Source organism: Eupeodes corollae, chromosome 2 (assembly GCF_945859685.1).
Source record: "Eupeodes corollae chromosome 2, idEupCoro1.1, whole genome shotgun sequence".
Classification (NCBI taxonomy): Eukaryota; Metazoa; Arthropoda; class Insecta; order Diptera; family Syrphidae; genus Eupeodes; species Eupeodes corollae.
Window position 1 is genome coordinate 84,858,933 of NC_079148.1, and position 24,531 is coordinate 84,883,463.

General features: G+C 30.1%; 1 protein-coding gene across 6 annotated transcripts in view; it reads right to left on the reverse strand.

The window, feature by feature from the left end:
- Window positions 1-8,038: 8,038 nt before the first annotated feature.
- The window catches only part of LOC129946354 (dopamine D2-like receptor), a 95,459-nt gene continuing 78,966 nt past the window's right edge, over window positions 8,039-24,531 (reverse strand). For 3 of the 6 annotated variants that reach the window (XM_056056502.1, XM_056056501.1, XM_056056503.1), the window contains 4 exons: window positions 19,618-19,842; window positions 15,485-15,619; window positions 15,328-15,428; window positions 8,039-12,040 (listed from right to left, as the gene is read on the reverse strand). In XM_056056502.1, the coding sequence (XP_055912477.1) occupies window positions 11,829-12,040; window positions 15,328-15,428; window positions 15,485-15,619; window positions 19,618-19,842 (673 nt within the window). In that variant the 3' untranslated portion in view covers window positions 8,039-11,828. The remainder of the gene's footprint in view (window positions 12,041-15,327; window positions 15,429-15,484; window positions 15,620-19,617; window positions 19,843-24,531) is intronic. The other 3 variants (XM_056056506.1, XM_056056505.1, XM_056056504.1) reach the window with 3 other exon arrangements.

The following is a 24,531-nucleotide window of genomic DNA, read 5'->3' on the forward strand; positions in this document are numbered from 1 at the left end:
AGAGAGAAAGAATTAATAGAGGGAGTGGAATTCGAGGGTGGCCCAATTCAAGGTGTGCTGCTGCGCCCCAACTTGTAATTGTGTATTAAGTCTATATACAAAAAATTGTAAGAAGATGTGCGTACATTTGTACATCAATGAGAATTCTATGCAAGAACACTCTAGAGTGTTTTTGTATCTAGCCAACCCAAAAACTGTAAACAAAAAGTTTTGCGGGGACGGAGAATCTCCCATTTAGTTCTTTCTTGTGTTCAGTATTAAACAGCGCATATTTTTTCTTGCATCAATGAAGTGCGAAAGAGTAAGGAATAAATACAAAATGAAATAGAAATAAATCTGTCTCGGCATGTGTTTACACTCAGACCAAAAGTATTCCATTTACCAAGCTGGGAATCATAGACACACCATATAAAGACTGGAATCTTTCGTACGTTGTTTTACCCTCCAGCACCTATTTGTTTACATTGTTGTATTTGTAATTAGACATGACATCCATTTCGAAATGTGAAATCCAACAACAATTCGATGTGGTGTATTTGCTTGTTTTGACAGATGTTTTATTTTATTAAAATAGCTGTGGTGAGAATTTGATGTCTACGACGAATTGTTTTGTTTACTAAAATGCAAATGCGAAGTTATATTGTTCACTAATTTACTTAATCAATTGATTTGAAATTGTTTATTATATAGTTAAATGAATTTCTTTATTAACCCAAGTTACAATACGGTCAGTGGAACTGTTGGTGGAACATTTACATATATAAAACTATAAAATATTAAACATTTGTGTTCTTTGAATGTGGTCGCCCATTTCAACCAACTTTCATTCAATAAACAATTCTTTTTGAGCCCTCCTAAAGTAGTATTCACATGAGCGCGACCAACGAACGACGAATGAATTACAAAATGTGAGTTTATATACGTTTGAAGACATATTTCCACACAAATTCTTAACAAAACGATAGCAATATAGTTTCTATTTGATTTATGATACATACTTTTACTTTACATTATAATGTATTAATAAATTTTAGAAAACAAATTTATTCGTCGCGAAAAAAATTATAGTTGATACTAACTAAAGTAGTATTCACATGAGCGCGACCAACGAACGACGAATGAATTACAAAATGTGAGTTTGTATACGTTTGAAGACATATTTCCACACAGATTCTTAACAAAACGATAGCAATATAGTTTCTATGTGATTTATGATACATACTTTTACTTTTCAATATAATATATTAATAAAATTAAGAAAACAAATTTATTCGTCGCGAAAAAAATTATAGTTGATACGAATTTTCAAACTTTATTCGCGTTCCACATAATCCACACTCGCAACGAATAAAATAATCGCGCGTACTTAACCTAAAAAATCATTCTTGTTTTGGTTTCGGTGGTGAATGATGTTCGGCTGTGGCTTCATTCGCGACGAATTAAAAACTCTCATGTGAAAGAAACGTCAAAATCGACGAATATTCGTTCATTCGTTGGTCGTTGGTCGTGCTCATGTGAATAGTACTTAACAAACTTTATTCGCGTTCCACATTATCCACACTCGCAACGAATAAAATAATCGCGCGTACTTAACCTAAAAAATCATTCTTGTTTTGGTTTCGGTAGTGTATGGTGTTCTCATGTGAAAGAAACGTCAAAATCGACGAATATTCGTTCATTCGTTGGTCGTTGGTCGTGCTCATGTGAATAGTACTTAAGTGTGTGTGAAATTTGTGTTATATTGTCCATCAATTATGTACTCAAAGTTCATTCCAACAAACAATTTTAAGCTGTTGTAAATGATATAAGTTTTTAAATAAACAAATGCAAAAACGAATATAGCTATTAAATAGATTTAAAAAATCAGAATTTTTGTTGACGTTTTCAAACTCACCTCGACGAAATAAATAGTAATTTTATGTGTGATGTTGAGGTGTTGTTACACTTTTATTATTATTTTTATTTGAAAAACTTAACTTATAGTGAAATTGTTAAAACTAAGTCACTGTTTTGCAGTTATCAAAATACTTTCTTCATACGTACTACACACTTTTGAATATAGTAAAGTTAAAAATTAACAATTTCTTGCTACTTTCAATCACAAAGTCTTCTAGCCAAAGTTTTGTTTTGTATTCAAATAAGCTGGATTTAAGAAAAAAAAACTTATGCCGGGTATGCCTTAATCCATATTTGATTATTACAATCAGAATAAGACTACGTAAATACTCAATCAAGAAAAAAATAATTTAATTAAAATATTTTTTTGGTGACTTTCTCAAGAAGTAGAAGACATAAAATCATCTACTTTTCAGTTTTTGATCAAAAAAATATAAGCCATGCATTCTAAAAAGAATAGTAAATAATCTTAAAGTTTGAAGCCGATATCTTCATTTTTGACAAGATATTCGAGCCGATAATAAATTTTAATAACTTTTAGTAGTTGTTATTTTATAGGTTGAAACTATAAAAAAAATCTCTAAAATTACAAGTCGTGGCAATATAAGAAGTAGCTCAAGAACAAAGCGAAAGATCAATTTATTATTATTAAAAATTTGTATTGCCTTTTTTCTATGACAGATAGCTTATGTTAAAGGTCGATCCAGACTGTTAGTCTGGAGAGGAGGCCACCCACTTACCATAAAATCAAATATTTGTACAACATAAAGCTTGAAAACGCACTTCTATTTATTATATAATGAGTATCCAAGCTAACCTTATTTTTAGTTATTAGATTTTATATATGCATATATATATATGCAAATATTTTAAAAAAGATAGAAATTTGTTGTTGTTTTCTTGCGATAAGCTTACCTTTTTGAGAACAAATTGCACAGATCGATTAAGAAATAAACATTAATTCGCGTTAACACATAATTTGTTGGTAAAATTAATATCTTTCGAGCATTAAAAGATAAATAAACATTATCTATCTCTATTTGTCTGTACAGACGCACTGACTTCCAAGTGGTTTGAATCTTTTGAATGTACAGGGGCCCTACCATGTATCTATTCTATTCGAAACTAATTTCCGATTTTACTTTCAATCGTACTATGTATAAAAGTAGAATCGGACGCCCGCCGGTTATACCAACTTGTTTTCAAACATTTTTTTACTTTCGAACGAGTATTGAGGTGTTCGACAGTTTTAAAAACAAAACAAAAAGAGAGGCTGATAACTTCCCATCCCGTCTGTCGATTTGTGTTGCTTAAAAGTTTGCAGGTTTTCGTGTTGGGTTAAAAAATTAGTAAGTTGAATTATTCTTAAACAATTTAAAACTGCCAACAACATTTTTCTTATAAAGAAATAGTTTAATTTGAAAATCTAGTTTTGTTAAATAGATTTTTAGTCGAAAACAAATGTTTACCAATTTAAGTAGCATTTCTTAAATTTTTACAAATTGGATGAATGAAATTAATTTGAGAGATATCAAGAACCTAACATCAATATTTACCAAATTTACATACTATTTTTTAATGAAAAAACGGATTGTTGGATTTTTATAAAAAAAATGCTGAATTTCGAAAACAATATTTTCTGTGAAATGCAAAAAATTTGAAGACAGTATTTTTAATTTTTGAAAAGTTATTTTAGTCGAAAGTTAATTTTTACCAAGTTTTAGTATTGTTTTTTTTTGTTAGGTTAGAAAACTGTCAATTAGATTTTTCTCAAAATTTTAATGAATGTCGACAACAATATTTTTTAAAAGATAAAAGTAGTTTGAAGCCAATATCTCAAGGTTTTGAAAAGATATTTGAGTCGAAATTCAATTTTTACGAACTTTAATTAATTTTTTTGTTTAGGTTTCTATTTTTGGTAAAGAAAACTGTCAATTCGAGTTTTCTTAAAATCTTACCAGATCTTAAAAACTTTATTTTTGAGTTACACAAAATAGAGATTTTTGGAGATGAAATAATTTTTTATTCATACAATTTTTGAAGTGACACATTTTTTTTTTCAGTTTTTTGATTTATAAATAAAATGTTAATGTTGGATTTTTTTCAAAAAATATACTTGTTTGGTATCTCGTTACAATATATTATACAAAATTTAACTCAAGTCTCTAGCGTCATTAGTTCATGAGATATTTAGGGTAAATTAAAATGTTCACCTTTTTTTTAAACTGCTATGGTAAAGAGAGCCCTTTCTGCATCTTTTTGTCTTATTATCTGTATAAAAAAATGTATTTAAAGTCCATATCACTTCTGGTACTTGAGCTATGGACGACGAAAAAACCGTCGCGTTCGAACGTACGTACACGCACGCACAGCCATCTTTCTAAAAATCTTTTATTTCGACCTTGAAACGGCGAGAAATGTCAAAATTTTTAATTTAACAAATCGGATCTTTTACAATAATTTCCTATTATTGTTATAAAATTTTTGGACAAGAATAATTATTAAAAAAATGGGCACCGTTGGAATTTGGTTTGATTTGCAAGAAAATGAAGAACGGTACCAAAACATTTAATGCAGAAGAATAAGAGATAATTCCAACATAATGGAGCTGAGTGGGGTTTGTACATGTGTGTGTATGTGGTAGAATATTTTGACACATTCTTAATGAAAAATATATACTTTTTTTTAAGAACTATCGTTTTTCTAAAGACGGATTTATGTTCTTTCTTAACACCATATCATCCGACATGACAAAATGCTGTTCCGATTATCATTAAGTTATCACCAGCATTGACATTTTTGGCAACAGGAGGTTACCAAGACAAAACGGTGGTGACAAGAACGCTGAAATTGCACAGCAAACCATGTCAATCGACTTCAATCGAAAGAGTCACGTGCCTGCTAATAATGAATTTTTAAATAAATGAGAAAGAGAAACAAAAGTAAAAACGCCATTTTTGGAAAATCAAGAATTCCAGGTGTAATTGCCAAAAAAAAACTTCACTCGCAAACACATTTGTTGTAGAGTAATTATATTCTATTTTTCCTTGTAGGAAACCTGTGGTCTCAACTATCAGCTAGACCATATCAGGAAGATTGTGTCAGAACAAAGAACTGCATCCTTTTCTCATAACGAAAGAGTCGAGGAGCGAACTCGATCTGTTAGTTTATTTATTTTTAAGAAAAGTAGGTCAAAAGTTTGAGAAGCTGTGGAAGATTAGATTGTCATCATAAATTTATCGTTAAAATAGTTGCATACTCGCAGGCGGCTTAAATATTATTATTGCTTGTTTCGAATGCTAAATTTATAAATCTAATGCTTATTATGTAGTCTTCATAAATAATGTCCATTTTCATAATTTGATTTAAAAAAGAAACAGTAATAATTAAATAAAAGTTTAAAAAAAGAAAAATGAAAAATAATAATATAAAAAGTTTTATAAACAAAACTAAAATTATTGGTGTGCGCACTAGGGATCGAACCGGGTACAAATGGTGTGGGACCGGAGTCTCAACCCTTTGTACTACGAGACACCCTAAATTTTTGCCATTCATAAATTGAAATGTTTGTGAAAGCAAATTGAAAAAGCGAATACAAAAACAGTTGAAAAACATCAAAACAATTTCAAGGCCAAATTAGCCGAAGTTTCGAAGTCCAAAATCACATGACTGGAAAAAACTTACACCTACATTCAACATAAAGCCTGTACATTTTCTTTTAATCAAAATATTTTAACTAAAATATTTTGGAAACCTAACACTTATTTAAGAAAAAAAATTTAATGAATTTTGGTATGGAATTTGGATTTTTTTGGTTAAAATTCATAAAGAAAACTGTAAATCGGAAACTGAAAATGTACGTCCATATTTATTTTGGTTGAATGTATGTGTGGAAGAATCAGGGTAGGTTGAGGGTATAAATACCAGTGCTCAACGCGAAAATTGTTCTTTTTGGTGTTTTTTCTAGATTTATAAAAAGTATTAAAGATATAAGATTGTGAGCCTGTACAAAAAATTTTGTTTTTCGGCAATATACAAATTTTACAAGTTATTGTAAAAAGTCTTTAATCAAATAAGATACATATGCGATATATAGTGCAAAATAAAATAAAACATAAAACAGAAGGTGAGATATCGGTGTTAAGAAAATATAAGTGCGCGAGAAAGAATTTTCCCTTATACCTATTCCCCGTGTTTTTTTTTTTTTCTTCAACCAGGTGCTCCAGTGGAAAACCACAAATCGATTAAATACTATTTAATTAGACACCTATAAATTTAGCGTATTGTTCTGGTTCTGGTTAAAATAGCTAATCACTTGGTCAAGGTTGTCTTTTTCTTGGCACACCAAACTACACGATACCGTGCTGCGAGACATAAGGCTCAAGCACAATTCTCTTCTAAGCGCTATAAAAAAAGGGAAACAAAAATTGGCTCACAGAAAAAAAACACCTCCCAAAAAAAGTTCCACCTTGACATTTTATCTGAACCAATTCTTGGAACAATTTTTTTCGAACCTTCAGAACTTCTCTATATACATACGCTCATCGTTCAAATATTCATATACGCATTGAGAACACCATAGAACAATCCATACACTCAGAAGCATAAAGCTGAAACGAACATGCACACATCATCCATACACAATCATCAGAATCATCCAGTTTCATCCAGGATTCCTAAAAACAGCATCTTCAATTCCACATACATACATTATATCCAATCTCACCAACTTAACTTACCTTCAATAGTCAACATATTAATTTTAATTAAAAGCTAAGTACCTACTTCCATTCATTCCTTCTTGTGAAAAAAAGATCATAAAATTTAAAAGAAAAGATCAGTATACATTAGTATACCCGACAAACCAAAAAGAAAAGCTTCTTTTTTTTCATAACGTCATGTAAAATCAAATTCGTTCAAATCAAGTTTTTTTTTATTTTTATAAACCCTTAAAGTCTAGCTGCATACAAAAGTGTTCTGCAACAACAAAAACCATCCTGCGATGCTGTGCACAACATCAGGAGGAATGGAGCAATTATAAGTGAAGTAAAAGTACACCAAATGGGGTAACCCAGAAAAATATGACAGTATTTGAAAAATCTTAAAATTAATTGTAACTAAATTAAATTGGAAAAATTTAAGTTTTTTTTTGTTTTTACATAATTAGTATTTTAGTCTCTTTTTAATATTTTTATTTATAATTGGGATAAAAGATAAAAGATTTTAAATTTCATTAGGCTAAATATCCAATTATAATTTTGGTATTGTCCTTTCTAAATTAAGAGATTAGGAATAAAATATTAATTGTTATTGTTTTTCGAAATTTAAAAACGTTTTTTTTGGAATTGAGATATTTCTTTTTGAGACAAATGGGTTTGCCTAATTTCTTTCACTCCTTTTCTTTTACATTGAAATTGATGTGATGATTTTTTTCTGTAATTTTATTTTTGTCGAATTTTTAATTTAGTTTTGAAAACCATGATTATGGTTTAGATATTTTGTAACTTTTAGGTGGATGTAGCTCTGATAATAAGGGCTATAAGCGATAACGAAGGCATACGGCAAAATGGGAACATACAATTATGTTTTCATAATCGTTTGGGGTTACCAAAATAGTTGAGGTCTTGGTAACCAGGTTGATCGCATGGTCTTGCTCATAGAGTGAGATTGTATGATAAAAGGGTGGGATAATCCTCTGAGGGCAGAACAACTAGCTCTCCTCACACACACAGGGACATAAAACATTAATTCAAGAAAAAGGACAAGTCAGCTCCGCGAATATTATAGTACGAATTTTTAAACGGCATGAAAAAAAAACGTAACGGCCGTCCAATTTCCAAACCAAAAGAACCCCGACAACCCGACGAGCTAACCTTTGGCCATGCAAGCATGCCGCGGTAAGGAAATTGGGCACCCATAAACTTTGCTGCCAGGACAGTTTTGGAGTCCCTGTAAGCTCTAAGACTTACTGGTAGTGTACGGAGTGTATGGTTTAGAGGGTTGAGATTTTTGTATTTCATCCCTTACTCGATGTCAGCTCGAGGTACGTTACATCCTTGTTTTGAACTCTACTTTCAAGTTACGTAGTTCCTCGTTTATTCGGAAGTTCATAAGAATATATTGCTGGCACTACTAGAACTATTCGGTTCTCGTTGGTTCGAAAGTAGTCAAATAGACATATAGTACCAATTTTTCGAATTGGAGCAATTTCATTGTAGAATCGAGTTACATAGTAGGGCCCCAGGATTTTAGTTGTCGACGACTACAGTAAATTTATCATGAACCTCTTTTCATACAAATCTAAACACTGCTGAACTCTCTAACTTTGGTCTTATGGTTCTCAGCACAGATCACTTTCTGATTTGTCTCTTTAAAGTAACATATTCGTTTTGTTTTTGATGTTGATTAACCTTTTATTTAAAAAGTGATTTACCAATCCTGTTCATGTTTATTTAAAGAGTACCTAAATACAATATTACAGAACCTATTTTTGACTTATTTGTATGATTTACTTTTAATTATGTAAATTAAAGAAAACAGCCCCAAAGGTTAATTTAAATATTTGTATGTTTTATTAAATCGTTATATTTTATTATCGTTATGTGTATGTAATACCCTGATTTACATTGTTTATATGTATTGGAAAATGTACTATTTGTTTATTCTTATACATATATGTACATTATGTAAGATTGATTTAAATTTTACATTTTAAAATAATAATACTTAAATTTATTCTTATATTACTTATTTAATCTATGTATGTACAACTTATCAACAACTAAACAAACAAAAGTGTCCAAATAAAATAAATTTCATGCATCTTCAAAATTCACATTTTATTGCGTTTGTATGGGGCTCATTAAAATGTGAACTTTTAGTACCACAGAAATAGTACTTTAATCCCATTATTTAAAGTAGTTATTTCTTGTGGCTTAGATGTTAAAACAAATTTTAACTATTTTGTATAGCTTTAAAATACCTTTATTTTCAAAATTAAAATACTTCAGATTTTCTGTAAATCAATGCGATACGTTCTTCCAGAACGCAATTTCCATTGAATAGTTAAAAGTGAAACTATGTTTTCTGCCTTGTAAAAACTAAATAAAACTGAAAAATAAAGTACAAAATTCCTAATGTTTCGTGTTTTGTTCGCCGGTGAAAACATCCTGATTAACGCAACAAAGAACAAGCCCTTTCGAAAATCCTGAAACCTGATAGTAGGCCAATAAACATATTCAATCCGTAACTTTAGGATTAATCCGGGTTTAAACCGGCGAAAGTTATATAAGTGATTGTCCTATCTTACATATTCAAATGTATTTATCACCTAACTGTCCGACTGTGTTCGTTAATTCAAATAATTCAATTGAACAACTTTCTGTAAGAAATGCCAAACGAAAGTTTATCATGATCATTTTTTTCAGATGTTCCATATTATTGAAATAAAAGTACTTTGCTGCCTTTTGGTAATATTTCGATAATATTTTTCGTTCAAAAGAATGTTGTTTTTGGATGTAAAAAAAGATAACCGAGAACATTTTGCTGTATTTAATTTAAGTAACACTATATTGCTTTATGAACACTTGTTACAGATTGCAAGCTATCACTTGTCACTGTGAACGAACGTTTATCAAATTGGCTAATTTTGACTGTCATTTATCAGAACTTTCCCTTATCTGATTTTACCGTTTTATGTAGTCGTTTCGAATAGGAAGAACAATAAGTATTCGAACTCTTATGGCTTTTGCATCTGTCGCACTTTTTTAGGTTGTTTTATTAAATACCTCTATTATTATTCAAGTTCAGACAAAAAGTTGTTCAATTTATTTATACATTTTTGTGTATAGGAGTTAAAAATTCCGATTTATTGCAGAAAAGAAAATAATATTTTGTTTTTAAGTAAGCTCAATTAATACTTGTTTCTATTAGGGTGTTTTTTAAGAGTATCATTTTTGTTCGTTTTCGCGCTAAAAAGTTGTTGGAAATGTCAACAAAATAATTCCTCAGCACTTAAGGCCTGGTGAAACAGAATGCGCTCGGTTTAATTATTTTGCACAAAGTATTACGGCGTATAATCAGTAAGGTTTGCAGCCATAAGTATGACCAGAGTATATAGGAATTCGGAGGTGTGCATTTAAAAAAAAACGTATGTCATCTCATTATATCCTCTCTTTAATGATATTGGCCTTACTTTTTAAAATAATTTGTAATAATATACCTGCTTTGAAAATTCATGACCTACCGTAGTATTTCAAGTCCGCCTTGGCTAATCCAGATTAATATTAGACTGATTAAAAAAAACTAATATGTCTTTGATTATGAGTGCAGTTGTTGGATTAGTGATTATTTCACTAGTTCAAATGTTAGCTTTTTAGATTTATTTGATTTTCTCTTCGTAGTGCAACTTAAAAACCTTTAACATTAGAATATGAGTGTGACTTTTCTCTAAAGGAATTGAAATTTACGGTTTTCCATAAGTATATACACTACTAAAATTATTAAATTATTATTGAAATTTAACTGATTTTAGGATCACCTGCTGAAATTATCAGCTACACTATAAAACGTTGAGGTGAAAATATTTATTAAAGGATAACAATAAATTTTTTCCCCTCATGAAGGTAAATACTTTAGCTAATAATTCTAACAAGTGTTACAAAAAAACTGTCAAATTGGCCTTCATAAATAATACACTAACTAGAATAAATGTTGAGATCTTTTTCGAAAAGCCAATAAAGGCTATTCAAATTTCTCTAAGCACACTAATGATTGAACTTGTGTAATATTTATTTCAAGCTATAAATTAAGAGCTAGTTGTATTGAAAATAAGTATTTATTAACTAACTGACCTGACAAATCTAGTCCTGTATTATTGGTTTAATAATTAATAAAACAAATGTATTTCGTTGTTTTTGCAGACAATATAATGTTATTATAGTTTTATTGAACTTACTTAAAAATTACCTAACATTCTTTTTTCTGCAATAAGTTGAAAAGCATACATCCTAAGGAAATAATAAAGGTAAAGAGTGAAAGGCCAGTAAATATATTAATCTTCTTTAAATGAAATGAATCTCCGAAGCACATAAATTCCGAACGACTGTACATTGGATAATTGTTTTTAATATGTTTTATTTATTGTCAATACAAGTTTAAAAGGAAGGTAAATATGTTCCTCCTTACCTTGATTTGGATTTCTCTTCTTCCTTTTGTCATAATGATCTGCATTTTAATTTTTGCTTAGTATTTAACAAACTTGTTTTTCGCATGCACTTCTACGACAGAAGTGAATACCTTTACGCTCGGTCTTGCCCAAATACTAACTTTATGTCCTGAGCAAATCAAAAATTCGGTATCACCCATATCTAAAGTAATAGAATTTGAAGGAAACTTCTTTTTAACTATTGGTAGCTACTGCCTATACGTATATGTACTTGATATATCCGAATCGATATACTAACAATTTCTCATTGCTTTTATATGTAAGTCCTACCTCGTGTTAGCTATAAGATGAGAAGAGATTTAAAATAGGCTTTGCATAGAGCTGAAATTAAAAGAGTTGATTTTTGATTTCGGTAAATTAGTTAGTACAACAAAATGCAATAATCCGTCTCGGTAAGAGTTTCATATCGGACGGAGAAACGATGTTATTAAATTCGGCTGATATTTTTAATTTTGGTATAACAAGACTATCGAAATGCTCGTTGGGCATCACTTTGCCATATTCTATGGTAATAATTATGATTTTTCAATTCAATTATTTATAAAATAGATTTAAATGAAAACAAAATTAAAAATTTTGAAACTAACATTTTTAAAAATTTGATATGCAACTTATGAAAATAAAGTACGTTGTTGGTATATATTTTGTAATATTTATAAAATATTTTATTTATTTTAACGGAGCTTGTGATGATCGTTGACCTCAATCACCCCATATGCATAATCTTTTTGAATGCTTTCCGGAATTCTGGATTAAAAATAGTGTAAATAACTGGATTAACAAAACTGTTCATATAACCAAGCCATGTTGTAAATAAAAAAGCTTGGATTGGAGGTCGGCAATCTTTTTCTAATTTTCCGCAAACAGCATCCATTATGTTACAAGTAAAAAAGGGAACCCAACAGAAAAGAAATACACCTAAAAAGAGAAAATAGTAAAGCATTTAAATATTTTAAATTAAATTACACACAAAACAAAAAAATAGAATTTCAAAACATGCAAAGAACTTCTTAGTTCTCAATGTTAAAAGTGCTCTAATCATAATTGTAAACAAGAAAAGATAAGATGCAACCCACACTGACAATTTCCCGTTGGTGCCCTCTAAAAATTTGTATGTGATAAATGAAGTTAAATTGATATTCTTTGATTAAAAAAAACACTGTATTTAAATTTTAAAAACATTGACAACAGTACTAAACTGTTTAAAACTCAAGTCAAATGGTGTTATGGTGAATTTTACCGCAACAAAAACCAGTCTCTGGCCGTTTTCTTTTCCTTAGTTGTGGCTTCAAAATATCGGCAAAGTTGAGGGCAACCATGGTGTCATTAACCACAGGTGCACCTAGACTAAGATCGAAAATGCAGGGCGATGAACCGAAGAAGTATGTGGTCAGACGGACCCTTACTTAAACAACAACAACATCATTTTTCTCGCAACGTTTGTAATTTTTAACGTAAATTTACTGAATTACAAAATGGATTTTTAACGCCGTGTTTTTGTTTTTCTCTAATTTTCCTCGAAAAATAAGAATAGTGAGGAAAGGGTCTGAACTTGGCCAATATGTTTAGCCAAGTTTTGGAAACTCATCCAACAACTTGTCGAAACCATGTTTGTGTGTGTGAAAGTAAAGTTTTGCTTAGAGTCAATAATGGCGGCTTTCCTGATGAGCGTGACCGACAATCACGAAAACGTATGCTTGTGTTGGAGGAATGTGTTTGTGACTGGAATAGGCGAGGGAGGAAAAAGATAGTTGGGAATTTGCTTGGAAGACACTCTTGAAAGAGCCTACCAAGCGACCAGGAAAACAGAAAAAAGTGTTCGAGGAATTGTTTTAAGGAGAAAGAAAAGTAGAGAAGAGTGATGTCAGGAAATCGAGGAAAGAAAAAAAAGAAAATTTGAGATCTTAAGATTGAGGTGTTAGGATCATGAAAAAGACAAAAATACGAAAGAAAAACAGAGGTAAGTGGTTCGTTTCTTTTGTTCTTTACGAATATACATATATATGTCGGGATGCCACCGGTATTGAAAGCCCATTTTCTCTTTGCCATTTTTGTTTGTTGATAATTTAAATTTAATTCGTTTGTAAGTTAGTCACTTTTCTTTCTGTTGCCACCACCACCAACCAGCTGACAGCAGAAATTATTACTACAAAGTGCGTGAGTGCCATTAATGTTCGGTTTTTTGGTTCTTTCCATAAAAACACTTTACTTTTAACTTAAAATTAGTCAAAAAACAGTTCTTCTTTCAAATATTTTGTATTTAATAATTTCAATCCATATACATTTTTTAATTCAAATAGCAAATTAACAAAATAAAATAAATAAAGAATACGATGCATCAAAAAATTAAATTTTGTATTTATTCTTTATTACCATTGATTTTAATATTTTGTTGGATACCCTTGATTGGAATAAACTCCGTCAAGTCGATTTTTTTAATAATTTTTTGAAGATATTCAATGCCTACTTTGCTCCATTCTTCTTAAAGCCATCGCCTTAATGACGAGAGAGGGTTTTCGCGAATTCGATGGTCCAATTCATCCCGTAAATTCTCGATTGGGATAAGGTCTGGAGATTGTGGACGCCTTGTACTTTAGGTCGTTGTCCTGGTAAAATTTGAAATTTCTTAAAATGCCCATTTTCTCAGAAATTTTCCTTAAATTTTCTTTTAGGATCGTCAAATAGTATTTCTTATTCAATATACCGATGATAAAAACTTTTTTTTGTTTTTTTTGACCCATCTGCTTTTTCGGTTAGATCCTTCCTTCTCTTATTTACCTCCGAACAATATCACCGACAGTGTTTGGCTTCATGTCTAAAATATCAACAATGTTTTTGTATGTTTCACCTTTCTTTTTTTAAGGCTTGCAGTTTTTTCCTTTGCGCCAATGATTAACTTTTTAAGTAAAACCAAACGATCTTACACTAAATTGTTTTAAAACGCATGCACACTTTATTTTAACGGTACTCTTGAATAGCAAACTGTTAATCGGGGCAAATGTCAAACTCAGCATAGAAAAAAAACCGAATATTAATAAAGCGCTTACATGTGTCCTTTTTGCGTTGTTTATCGTATATCTTAATGCAGTTAAGTAATTGCACCATTTTGTTTGAATGAAATATTGAGAGAACAATATACCTCTTTATAAAATAATTAAATAATAAACGTAAATTCAACTTTTACAACACCAAGAGTATGTTTAAGAATAAAAACCGAATATTAATGACATTCACTGTAAACATAATTCTATTAGCTATAAAATATTTTATATATATATATGATTGTCTGTGCTATTACCCTTCAAATAAATTGATCAAATTCCTCAACTTTAGATTTTTTTGTAACCAATATGCCGGGGCTTTCAGTCAACATATGGTAAATAATAAATTAAGTTCGCTTTTCTGCATATACCGGGGTAAGAATATCTTTTACCTAAAATTCTTAAAATTAAAAAATGCACAGACATCTTTCTAAAAATCTTTTATTTCGACTCAAGGGACCTTGAAACGCCGAGAAATGTCAAAATTTTCAATTTGACAAATCGGACCCATTTCAATAACTTCCTATGGGAAGTTAAAAATGACAAATAGTGAGTTTCAACTAGGCATGTTTCCACTTTGCTTACCAAGTTCTTATAAAACTTAAAAATCTTTGTATAATGGCTCACTTCAGATAATCGATTTTTGTTGCAAAATTATATGAATTTAAAGTTTTTGAACAATCAACAAGGGCCTGAAACTATACAACTCCTCAGCTAGAAATACCATATTCTCAAGGCCATGGTTTATATAGTTTATTAAAGTTAAGACTGTCTTAGGGAAAATGGTCTTTTTCCGAGTTACCAGCATGAAATTAGATTTTCTAGTTGCGATGCGATCCTTCCAGTCATGGTTCCAATCAATTAAAACTCCAAGTTATCTAAAACTATTTACGGACTCAGTTTTGACACAAGAATTTAAGGAAGATTCATTATTTGTTTAGTTATTTATTAATTTTAGTAATAAGTGATCATCCTACGATCACAAAGTATTCCACTATATGTATGTTATATATCTTAGTTATCGGCCTACTTATTGGACGATTTGGACGTTTGAGAATTTGATTGTTATTATAGTTGAGTTCATACTTACAAAATTGGTCACAAACTAATGAGTAATTTTTATTTTATTGCTTTATTTAACAACAATATAAAAGTATAACTCACCCAAAACAATAGCCAAAGTTTTGGTCGCCTTACGCTCTTTTTTCGCTGAAGACTTCTCACGCTTTTTTTTGGAAGCCTTATGGACCTTATATATTGTAAACCTTTAATTAAAAAAAAAACTGTTCTAAATACTTTTCAAATTATTTAAGTTTATTACCTAGAAGCTTGTGAGTTCTTTTTATTTTTACGCGATGAGGTTTTCGATGTCGCTGACAATGTTGAATCATTCCGTGCTAATGTAATTGCTTCTTGCACACCGTAGCGAACCAAGGACAAAGGTTTCATCGCCACACTAGAACGATACATTGAATACATATTAATTTTTTGCAATTTGTTCTAAGATTAAAGTTGTAGTTTAAGCAAAACATATTCTTTTTTTTTAACTCAAACAAACATTCAATAACAACACTCTTTTATACAATATTCTTTGTTATTCGAAGTATTCACACTTTAGCATATAAAAAACTTAATTATTTTGATTATTTCTTACATCATATGATCAATCATAAAACCTTCTTATTTTTCGTTTGTATGCTACTGAAGCTATAATTGAGCAGTCAATCAAAATATACATATAATTATACAGGATAGGCCAAACAAAACCTACTATTGTTAAAGGTAAAACAAAGTCTAGTTTTCTAAAGAATATAATTTTGATTTTCTTTTTTATATAAATGGGAATAGTGCAAAATGCCACAAAAAGAAAGGCCAACTCGCCTTCTGACGGTGAGATTTCCTAAAAATATAAATAATGTTGGAAAAATGTACGACGTTTTCTTGCCAACATAGCAGGTAAAATCAGATTTGTTCTCATTTCCCCGAAAACTGAACTACATATAACAGAAATCCAAATTTCGGTATTTAGCGAGCTGTGAGCAAATTTCTCCTAATGTGAAAGTAACCCCACTTTGTCTAATTACTGCTCTCCGTGGACGCTAAAAATTGCCAGTATAACCAGCCCTCTCTTTACCCAGGGCCCCGGGCCCAGGCCCCGCAATCACGAGGGTCCTGCTGAAACATCACTTAACCTCTATTGGTCTATTAAAAAAAAATATTTCGGTACAATTTTAGATGCATAAAGAATGATCAGAATTCGTACTTTTTTTGCTGAACAATTTAAATCACATTCCCTGCGAGATTATATTTAAATTAAAACAGAAATAAGAATAACTAAATTTATTTTATTTAAACCTTGTGACGTTCATCTTTGCTCTCCAAGTGGATGTAGCGATTGGAAACACATCAATCAACTAATTATATCACATGAAAGCAGTTCTGCCGAAAAACAATCTATGATGACCTATAGCACGAACAAAAGTATCGGGTAGAGTAGATACTGAATTAATATCACAACATCAAAATGAAGTTAGTTACTGTAGAAATGTGTTAAAGCGGATTGTAGCTGTTGTAAAGTTTTTAGCTTCGAGAGGGCTTCCATTTCGAGGTGACAATGAGATCCTCGGATCTCCCAATATCGGCAATTATTTGGGATGCATTGAGTTGCTTAGCGAGTTTGAACTGTTTCTCGCAGCATTTAAGCAAATTTGAAAATCCAGGAAGTGGTCATGCGTGTTATCTTTTAGCAAATATCTTTAATGAATTTATTCATGTGATGGGAAGACAGGTTGGGTTTGTCTTAGAAGCAACCAAACTCTTTACTATTATTCAAAAATCGTACCTATAACTTTTTTTCGGTATCTTTAGTGTGTTAACTACTTATTTAGGTCCAAAAAAAGAAATTAAAAATTAAAACCTTTCTTCCCATTGTCGACACACTAAGCGCTGATTTGAAACAGCGACTAGGTTCGTATACGAAGATTGGCCAACGTTTTGACTTTTTTTTTGATTAAAAAATCTAAATTCAGAAGACATAAAAGAGGAAATGAAAAAACTGAAAACACTCTAGAGCTTTATAATTTTTTAAAAACTAATAAAATTGAAGATGAATTTCCAAATGTTGAAATTGCACTAAGAATTTTCTTAAGTACGATAGTGACCAATTGCAGTGGGGAACGTTCCTTCTCTAAGTTAAAAGATGCCAGAACTACTATGATTCAAGAAAGATTGGCATTTTTGTCGCTGATGTCATACGAAAGCGATAACTTATAACTTATTCAATTGTCTGTTACTTAAATTTTGTTTATTTTTGAATTTTTATATAATATTTAGTTTTTGTTTTTATTTTAACATTGTTTATAACTATTTATCTTTTTAATGAATTAAAAAAAATATTTATTTAAAACAGAAATATATAAATAATGTAAAAGAATAAATATCAATTCATAGTTATGTGATTTTTTCTGTATACCTTTATTATACAACATAACATTTGTATATAATCATACAGGGGCCCCATTTGTGAAAAGTGCCCAGGGCCCCAAAAGGGCAAAGACGGCCCTGGGCATATCTAAAGTTCTCTTAATATAAAATTGAAAGATGTGATACTATGATTGCTAAAAATTTTTAATGAGACGAGACGATTACAAAATCAACTGATTACTAGGTGTCACCGTCTGAATTTTACTTACCCAAATTGATTTAAAAAAATAAATAAATTGAGTGGTGCAACAGTCCGTTGAACAAATCTCAACCACTCCTGTGTACGAGTATACTGTTGTCAAGGATGGAGGGAACCTACAGTTTTAAAGTCGAATTCCTCGCAAGATGCAGTACCCGTGAAAAAAAACTTAAGATAGCATAGGGAGGAAACGAACCCAAAAACTCTGGTATGACTGTCTAACGCACTAACCATCATGATTTAGAGCCACAATTGTTAGTTATAACATTTTCATTCGAAACACAAAAATTGATTTATGTTGAATTTAAAACGGAAGTCGTTTTTATACGTAGAAGTAATATCTCCCTCATCTGTTATTTGAATATGACCAATTATTAAAGATATCAATTGAAATAACAATTTGCGCTTGGGTTGCCTAGCTATAACCTGTGTTTACTACTGTTTAAGTGTTTACTACTTTAGGATCATTTAGGAACAGAATTAGCCAAGGACTACTGAATCACTAATTAAATATGGATCCGCGATTGTCAACAGTTTTATATGTTTTTTGACTGTTGACTCTCACAATCTATAACTAAGGGGTAAAAAAACAAAACAATACAAAATAATGACAAAAACTGAATTTGACTTCTTTTTGCAAAGAAGTGAGTGACGTTGTGAATTGGAAAACAGATTTGATGAATGACAGTTATAAATTCATAAATAACTTTAAATAATATAATTTTTTTATTTAGCTTAATGTTGGCGTTAACACACAGTTGAATGAATAGTCGTTTTAAATTGAGACTGAGAGTCAATGACAAAAAAGCCATGTCATATGTAACATTTTATAATAAAAGATATCAATAGATAGCTGTAAGGGTGTGCAATAAGGAAAATCTGATCGGAATACCCGTGTAAAAACGACCCCAGTCAAGTCATTTGCAACAAGTTTTTATCCAGACAAATTTTGGTTGACTTATGGTCAAAACTCAAGAGGTAACATTACTGAAGCCAGTCAAATCATTTGCAAAAAGCTGTGTTCTATCTCCAGTCGTCTTCGTGGACGCCCTTAAGATTTTGACAACATTTAATGAAAAATCAACTTTTTGTTTCAATAACTTAAGCTAGTTTATTCTATTGCGCATAAATATTGACGTGTACTAACTAAGTACAGCTCCAAGTAGTTTGACTTGATTTTGAACAAAGTCTGAAAATAAATTCTATTTTTTGAGTTTTTAAGTTGTCAATAAAAAGGTAATTTATATTTTTTGTTTTGTTTTTTAACCAGCTGTAGAAAAATAGGCACAACTTTATCTAATTTTTTAACCAAAATATCAAATATATTGTATCAGAATAAAATATAAATCATATAGAAGATGAAAAATACTAGAAAACAGTTAATGCATGGAACTAATAATATATGTACAAAATTATAAAAACTATATCCAAAAGAAAAACAAAAATACTGATATGTATGTTCATAAAAAAAGTCACTTAAAACTTAAGAAGTAACAACTTTTGAGAAACACAAACAATTCAAGTTTATTTAAGGAATATTGAATTACGAAACATGTTATTGTCTTAAAATGTTTTGCAAAGTGGAATTCTTAAAAGATTTGTATGTGTTAGTGTCTATGTGTTTTTAGTGTTTCGACACCAAACCCTTGAGTCCACAATTATCTACAGGATGGAATAGACGTATTTTAAATTTTCTACAAATGTAAATGGCTCGATCGAGCAGTTTGGCTTATTGTGTGTGGCCAGCTTTAGTGAAAGTTAGCTTTACATACCTTAGAGCTGGATCACCCTTCGGTGACCCATCTAAACCATTACGCTTGACAGTCAAATTAGGGTGTTTTAAACTCCCACTTGCCATGGGGCTATCGACCGGTGAGTTTCCAGATGTGCCTGCAAGGACATCGTCAACGTTTGAAGGTGCATAACCAGAATCATGATTACCATTTGGATCCCCCATACCATGTTGCGGATGTGTTGTAATTTGGGCTACAACGCTGCTTTTGCACAAGAGGCGAAGATGGAGATGGAAGTAATTTACGTATTCGTTAGTTATTGAGTCGTTGAAGAAAAATATGAAAAGAAGAGAAAAAGTTAATCAAGAATGTGTATAACAGTTTTAATAAATTTGCAAGGTTATTTATTATTTGATTTATCATCACATTATTTTACATTCAGAGATCCAGATCAGAATCAATAAACACTTAAAGATAAAAAAGTGTGCTATTGTTGTGTAAAGAGTAAAAAAAGCAATGTAATAACTAGCCAAAATTACGGCCATTTTTACATTTAACCGTATTTATTTATGATTTTAACAACATGTAAGAAAGAAAACGATAAAAATCCGATTCTAATAAACGCACGATTTTTCAAATAGTGTGCTATTTATTTGTCCTGATCGTGTTGCTGCTGGTGTCATTGGACTCCCATTAATCATTAATTAAAAATCATGTATCTTCTATTAAGATTAATCCATAACCAGCACAATAGGTTAGAACAAACCATCACGTAAACTCTCCGTACAATCTTGTGTACAAAAATGTGAGTTTGATACATATAAGAATTTAATAAATTTTGTAACGGATAAAATGGCAAGAGTAGTATAACTCAGGGGAATTTTTTTTTTGCCTCAGTAGTCTTTGAGAAAAATAATGGTAAATGAGAGTTTTCACCGAGTTGTGAATGGGGGTACATGTCGACCCCTGCAACCTCAATGCTTGGGCTCACTATATATAAATAAGCTTGATTTAAGAGAAGTAAATTTTTGCTATGTATGTACATATATCTTAATCCATATTTGATTATAAGTACCAAAATAAGAATACGTACATTAATACTCAAACAAGGAAAAAATAACTTAATTAAAATATTATTTTTGGTAATTCTTAATTTTCTCAATAACAAGAAGCCTTAAAACCATCTTGTTTTCAGGTTTTGATCAAAAACAAATGAGAGCAATAAATCAAAAAAAGGAACAAGTAGATAAAGTTTTGAAAAATAACATAGTTTTGACTTGGTTTAAAAACAATCTTATAGATCAAAGTCTTGGGTTTAAAAAAAATTATAAAACTTAGTGGTTGGTATTAAATTACTTTTTAATTATTTTTTTTTCTTTATCGTCCATATTTTTTTGAATTGCCCTGTCCCCTAAACGGGGGGGGGGGGGTTTGTAAAGGAGGCTAACAAAATTTAATGATTCCTAAAATGACAACTTTAGTTATCAAATTATTTTAGAACACTGTTGTCCAGCAAGGTATGGTCTAACTATTAAATTTGGATGACTCCCTACATATGAAAGCATTCCGAGATTATAACAGTTTTCTAAATAAGCCATATTTAAGAGCTAAAACATAATAGTTTAGAGGGTTTAGAGGGACATTGATTTGAAACGTTGCTTTTTTCCAAAAATACAATACACTTTTCTTGTTTTCATTTCTATTAATGTGAGGAACGTTGCAAAAATTCAAAAATTAAGAAAATGAGAGAGGATCCGATGTGAAGAAGTGTCGGGCTTTTTTTGACGTAGTTTTTTTAATTCAATTTTTGCGAAGCTCTTATTACGATCGTTATCAATCTGCTTACTCGTATTTTGAGCTTAAACGCATCAACAAAACTTAAAAATTGTAGAGATACAAAGGTTTTGTTCTTGAATATAAGAAAATAGTTGCATAAGTACATAATTTCTCTAAAAAATTAAATTAAAACAAAGTAAGGTAGGTAAACAAATAAGTTGGGAAGAAAAGTTTGTGTAGCACTCACAAATTACACTTTTCAAAGCTTTTATGTCAATAGATATGAAACGTTTATTATGTTTTTAACTTAGCCTTTAGTTTAACAAAAGTGTCACTTGATTTTTTTTTTTGACATTTGTATTACTGAAATTGGTGTTTGAATCTCAGTTCTAGAGCATCCAAAGCAAATGTAGATTTATTTAATTTTTTAAGAACTTTAAAGATATTTTGTATTCAACAGAAAACATATTTTGAAAGGAATAAAATGCACGATTAGATCACTAGAACTTGCTAATTTCTTCCAAAAAGTATGTTTAAAAATATTTCAAATAATTTTTTCTCAAAAATTTAAATGCCATTTTATTTGTCAAAATTTAAATGCTATTTTATTTGTCAAAAAATATAGATTTACTTATTTTTTTTGTTCGAAAATCATTTTAAATTTTGTTTTAAAAATAGAGCTTATAAATATGCATACATATGTACATTTTACATTTAAATTTCGTCAAAAAATGTTGTCCCCTTTCTGAGATATCGAGTTTTATAAACAAAATTAATATTTTTTTTTAAATAAAAAAATAAATACATTTTTGATCATCAAAAATCATCATCAATTTGATCATTGACATTAAAAGAGAATAATTTTCAAATTGTTCCATTAGTTCTTGATAAAACTTAAAAACAAAATAAATGTTTTTTGAGGGGTACCCTTTTTGAGCAATACGGAAATATGTTTTTCTTGTAGAAAAAAGCCAAATTACGAGTAAGAACACAAAATTTAGAGAATGTTTATGAAAAATCACATGTTTGAACCAAACAATTATCATGGGGACTGCTGTTTTTTTTTGTTTTAATAAAATGAAAACAAGGCCTTACACTAATCAGCAGGAAATCCTAATTTCAATGAACACAATCGTTTGGACTGCAGGGGCCAGAAAAGACAGACAGGCGGAAGGAATCGGGGTATCCGGTACTCGACTTCTCTATCGTCGTAATATCATATTTGATTAAAAGCTTTAGATTGAAATTGTGTACTAATGAAAACTTGCTATATAGTTATTATAGATCGCAAGTAAAATCACTTAAATAATCAATATTTATGTGTGTCAAAAAATTTAATAATAAAATTGAATGCTAGTTTAAGGAATTTAAAGGCAACTTAATATAAAATTGATGATCTCTTATTCAAGGTTTCTTAGTTTTTTTCAAATTCTAAATTGAGTAAAAACAAAAGTTTTAGTTGTTTTTGACAGCAAACCACTTTTTGGTGAATTTCGTTTAATTACTAACAAATCTTTAGATGAAATCTTTATTTATACAACTTAACTGTATAAGCTTTATGGCTCATACGACCTCTCTTGGATCGTCCATTGGTCAAAAGTTGATGAATTTGTGCTGCTTTTTTGAAATAGGACTGAATATACGATTCATATTATGCTTTTGGTCCAATCTTCAGTCAAAAGTAGTACTTTTAGCAACAAAGTTTAAGGAAGTAAAATACAAACGTTATTTTCATATACAAAAAAAAAATAATTCAAAATATAATGGGGGTCCCATCCATTAACGCAATGTGATTAGTTTTGAATTGAAGGGAATTCCTACGAAAAAAAAAACAAATTATCTCTCAGGGGGGTCATGGCTCCTCCTGGATCCGTCATTGTATATGTCATTAAGTAAGAAAGTATTTCAGACATACTTTCCTACAAAAAGCAGCAACAAAATGTATTACTTTCAAGAATGTATGTCAGAATATTTTAAAACTTGTACTACGGACCAAAATTACCTCGACCTACCTCCTTAATCAAATATAGAAAATATTCCCTGATTCCAACTGCTGAGTTCAATCTCAAATATCTAATATTTTCCACCAACGACTCTAAATATATTGTGCTTATATAACAAGATAAACATTATCTTCTACCTTTATACAATTTTGTTATTACTGATAGTCATTTCGTCCATTTTATTTGTAATTTATTTTACAGTTGTTGTTTTTTTTCTTTTTCAGAAATAAATATGAAAATAGACTTTGTAATTATTTAAATTCAAATTCTCAAATTAATTTAAAGGCTTTTAACAATTTACAATAATAAAGAAAGTCTGAAAATACTTTGATTATATGCATTTCTTTCGGGTTTAAACTTTCCTTAAAAACATAACACTTTCACGATATATGGAATAAGTCGTTTTTTAGCCCAATATTTATGAAAGGTGACAAGGTGGAACTAACTAACGCCTGTCGTTTTTCAAAGCTTTTGACCATTTAATCAGCGAAATGCTGAGGCGGCTATTCGGACTAAAATTAAATAAATTAGGCTCATAGAGAACCAAGGCCTAGTGACTGTCCGTGTCCACTCTCAATCATGCCCATGTGCGAGGAAAGCCAGTGATTGAGGGACCTTCAATTCATTGCGAATCCGAAGAACGAATTTCAGAAAGCTCTTTTTCATGAAAAGATGTGCTCTAGGAAAATTTGCCAATTCCTCTCAAGAGGCAGTACCCGTGATGTCAAAATTAGACTAGTCATCATTTGGAAATATACTTCAAACATTAAATTATATTGTCCTAAAGTATCTTCTAAAATTAATTATTTAAAGAAGAAGTATAAGATATTTTATAATTTAATCATTTAGTACTACAGATTCAAATTAATATTTTATGCATTTTTTTTAATTGTATCTGTTTTTTAAAAAACATATAAATATATGAAATTCTTCTTGGATAAATCTTTAAAACTCTCATTACAATTCAATGGACGCCTTTAGAAGAAACAGGATATGATTTTTTATGTTGTATTTTTACACATTTAGAGATATTTTAGGGCTTCCAATTGCAAATTTTTTAAAGATTTTTATACGAGTATGTTAAATATTACAGAATCTAGTGATGATACAATTTGTTGAAAAACATAAAGAAAGTTAACGGTTATTCTCGAAAAATTAAGTCCATATTATTGTA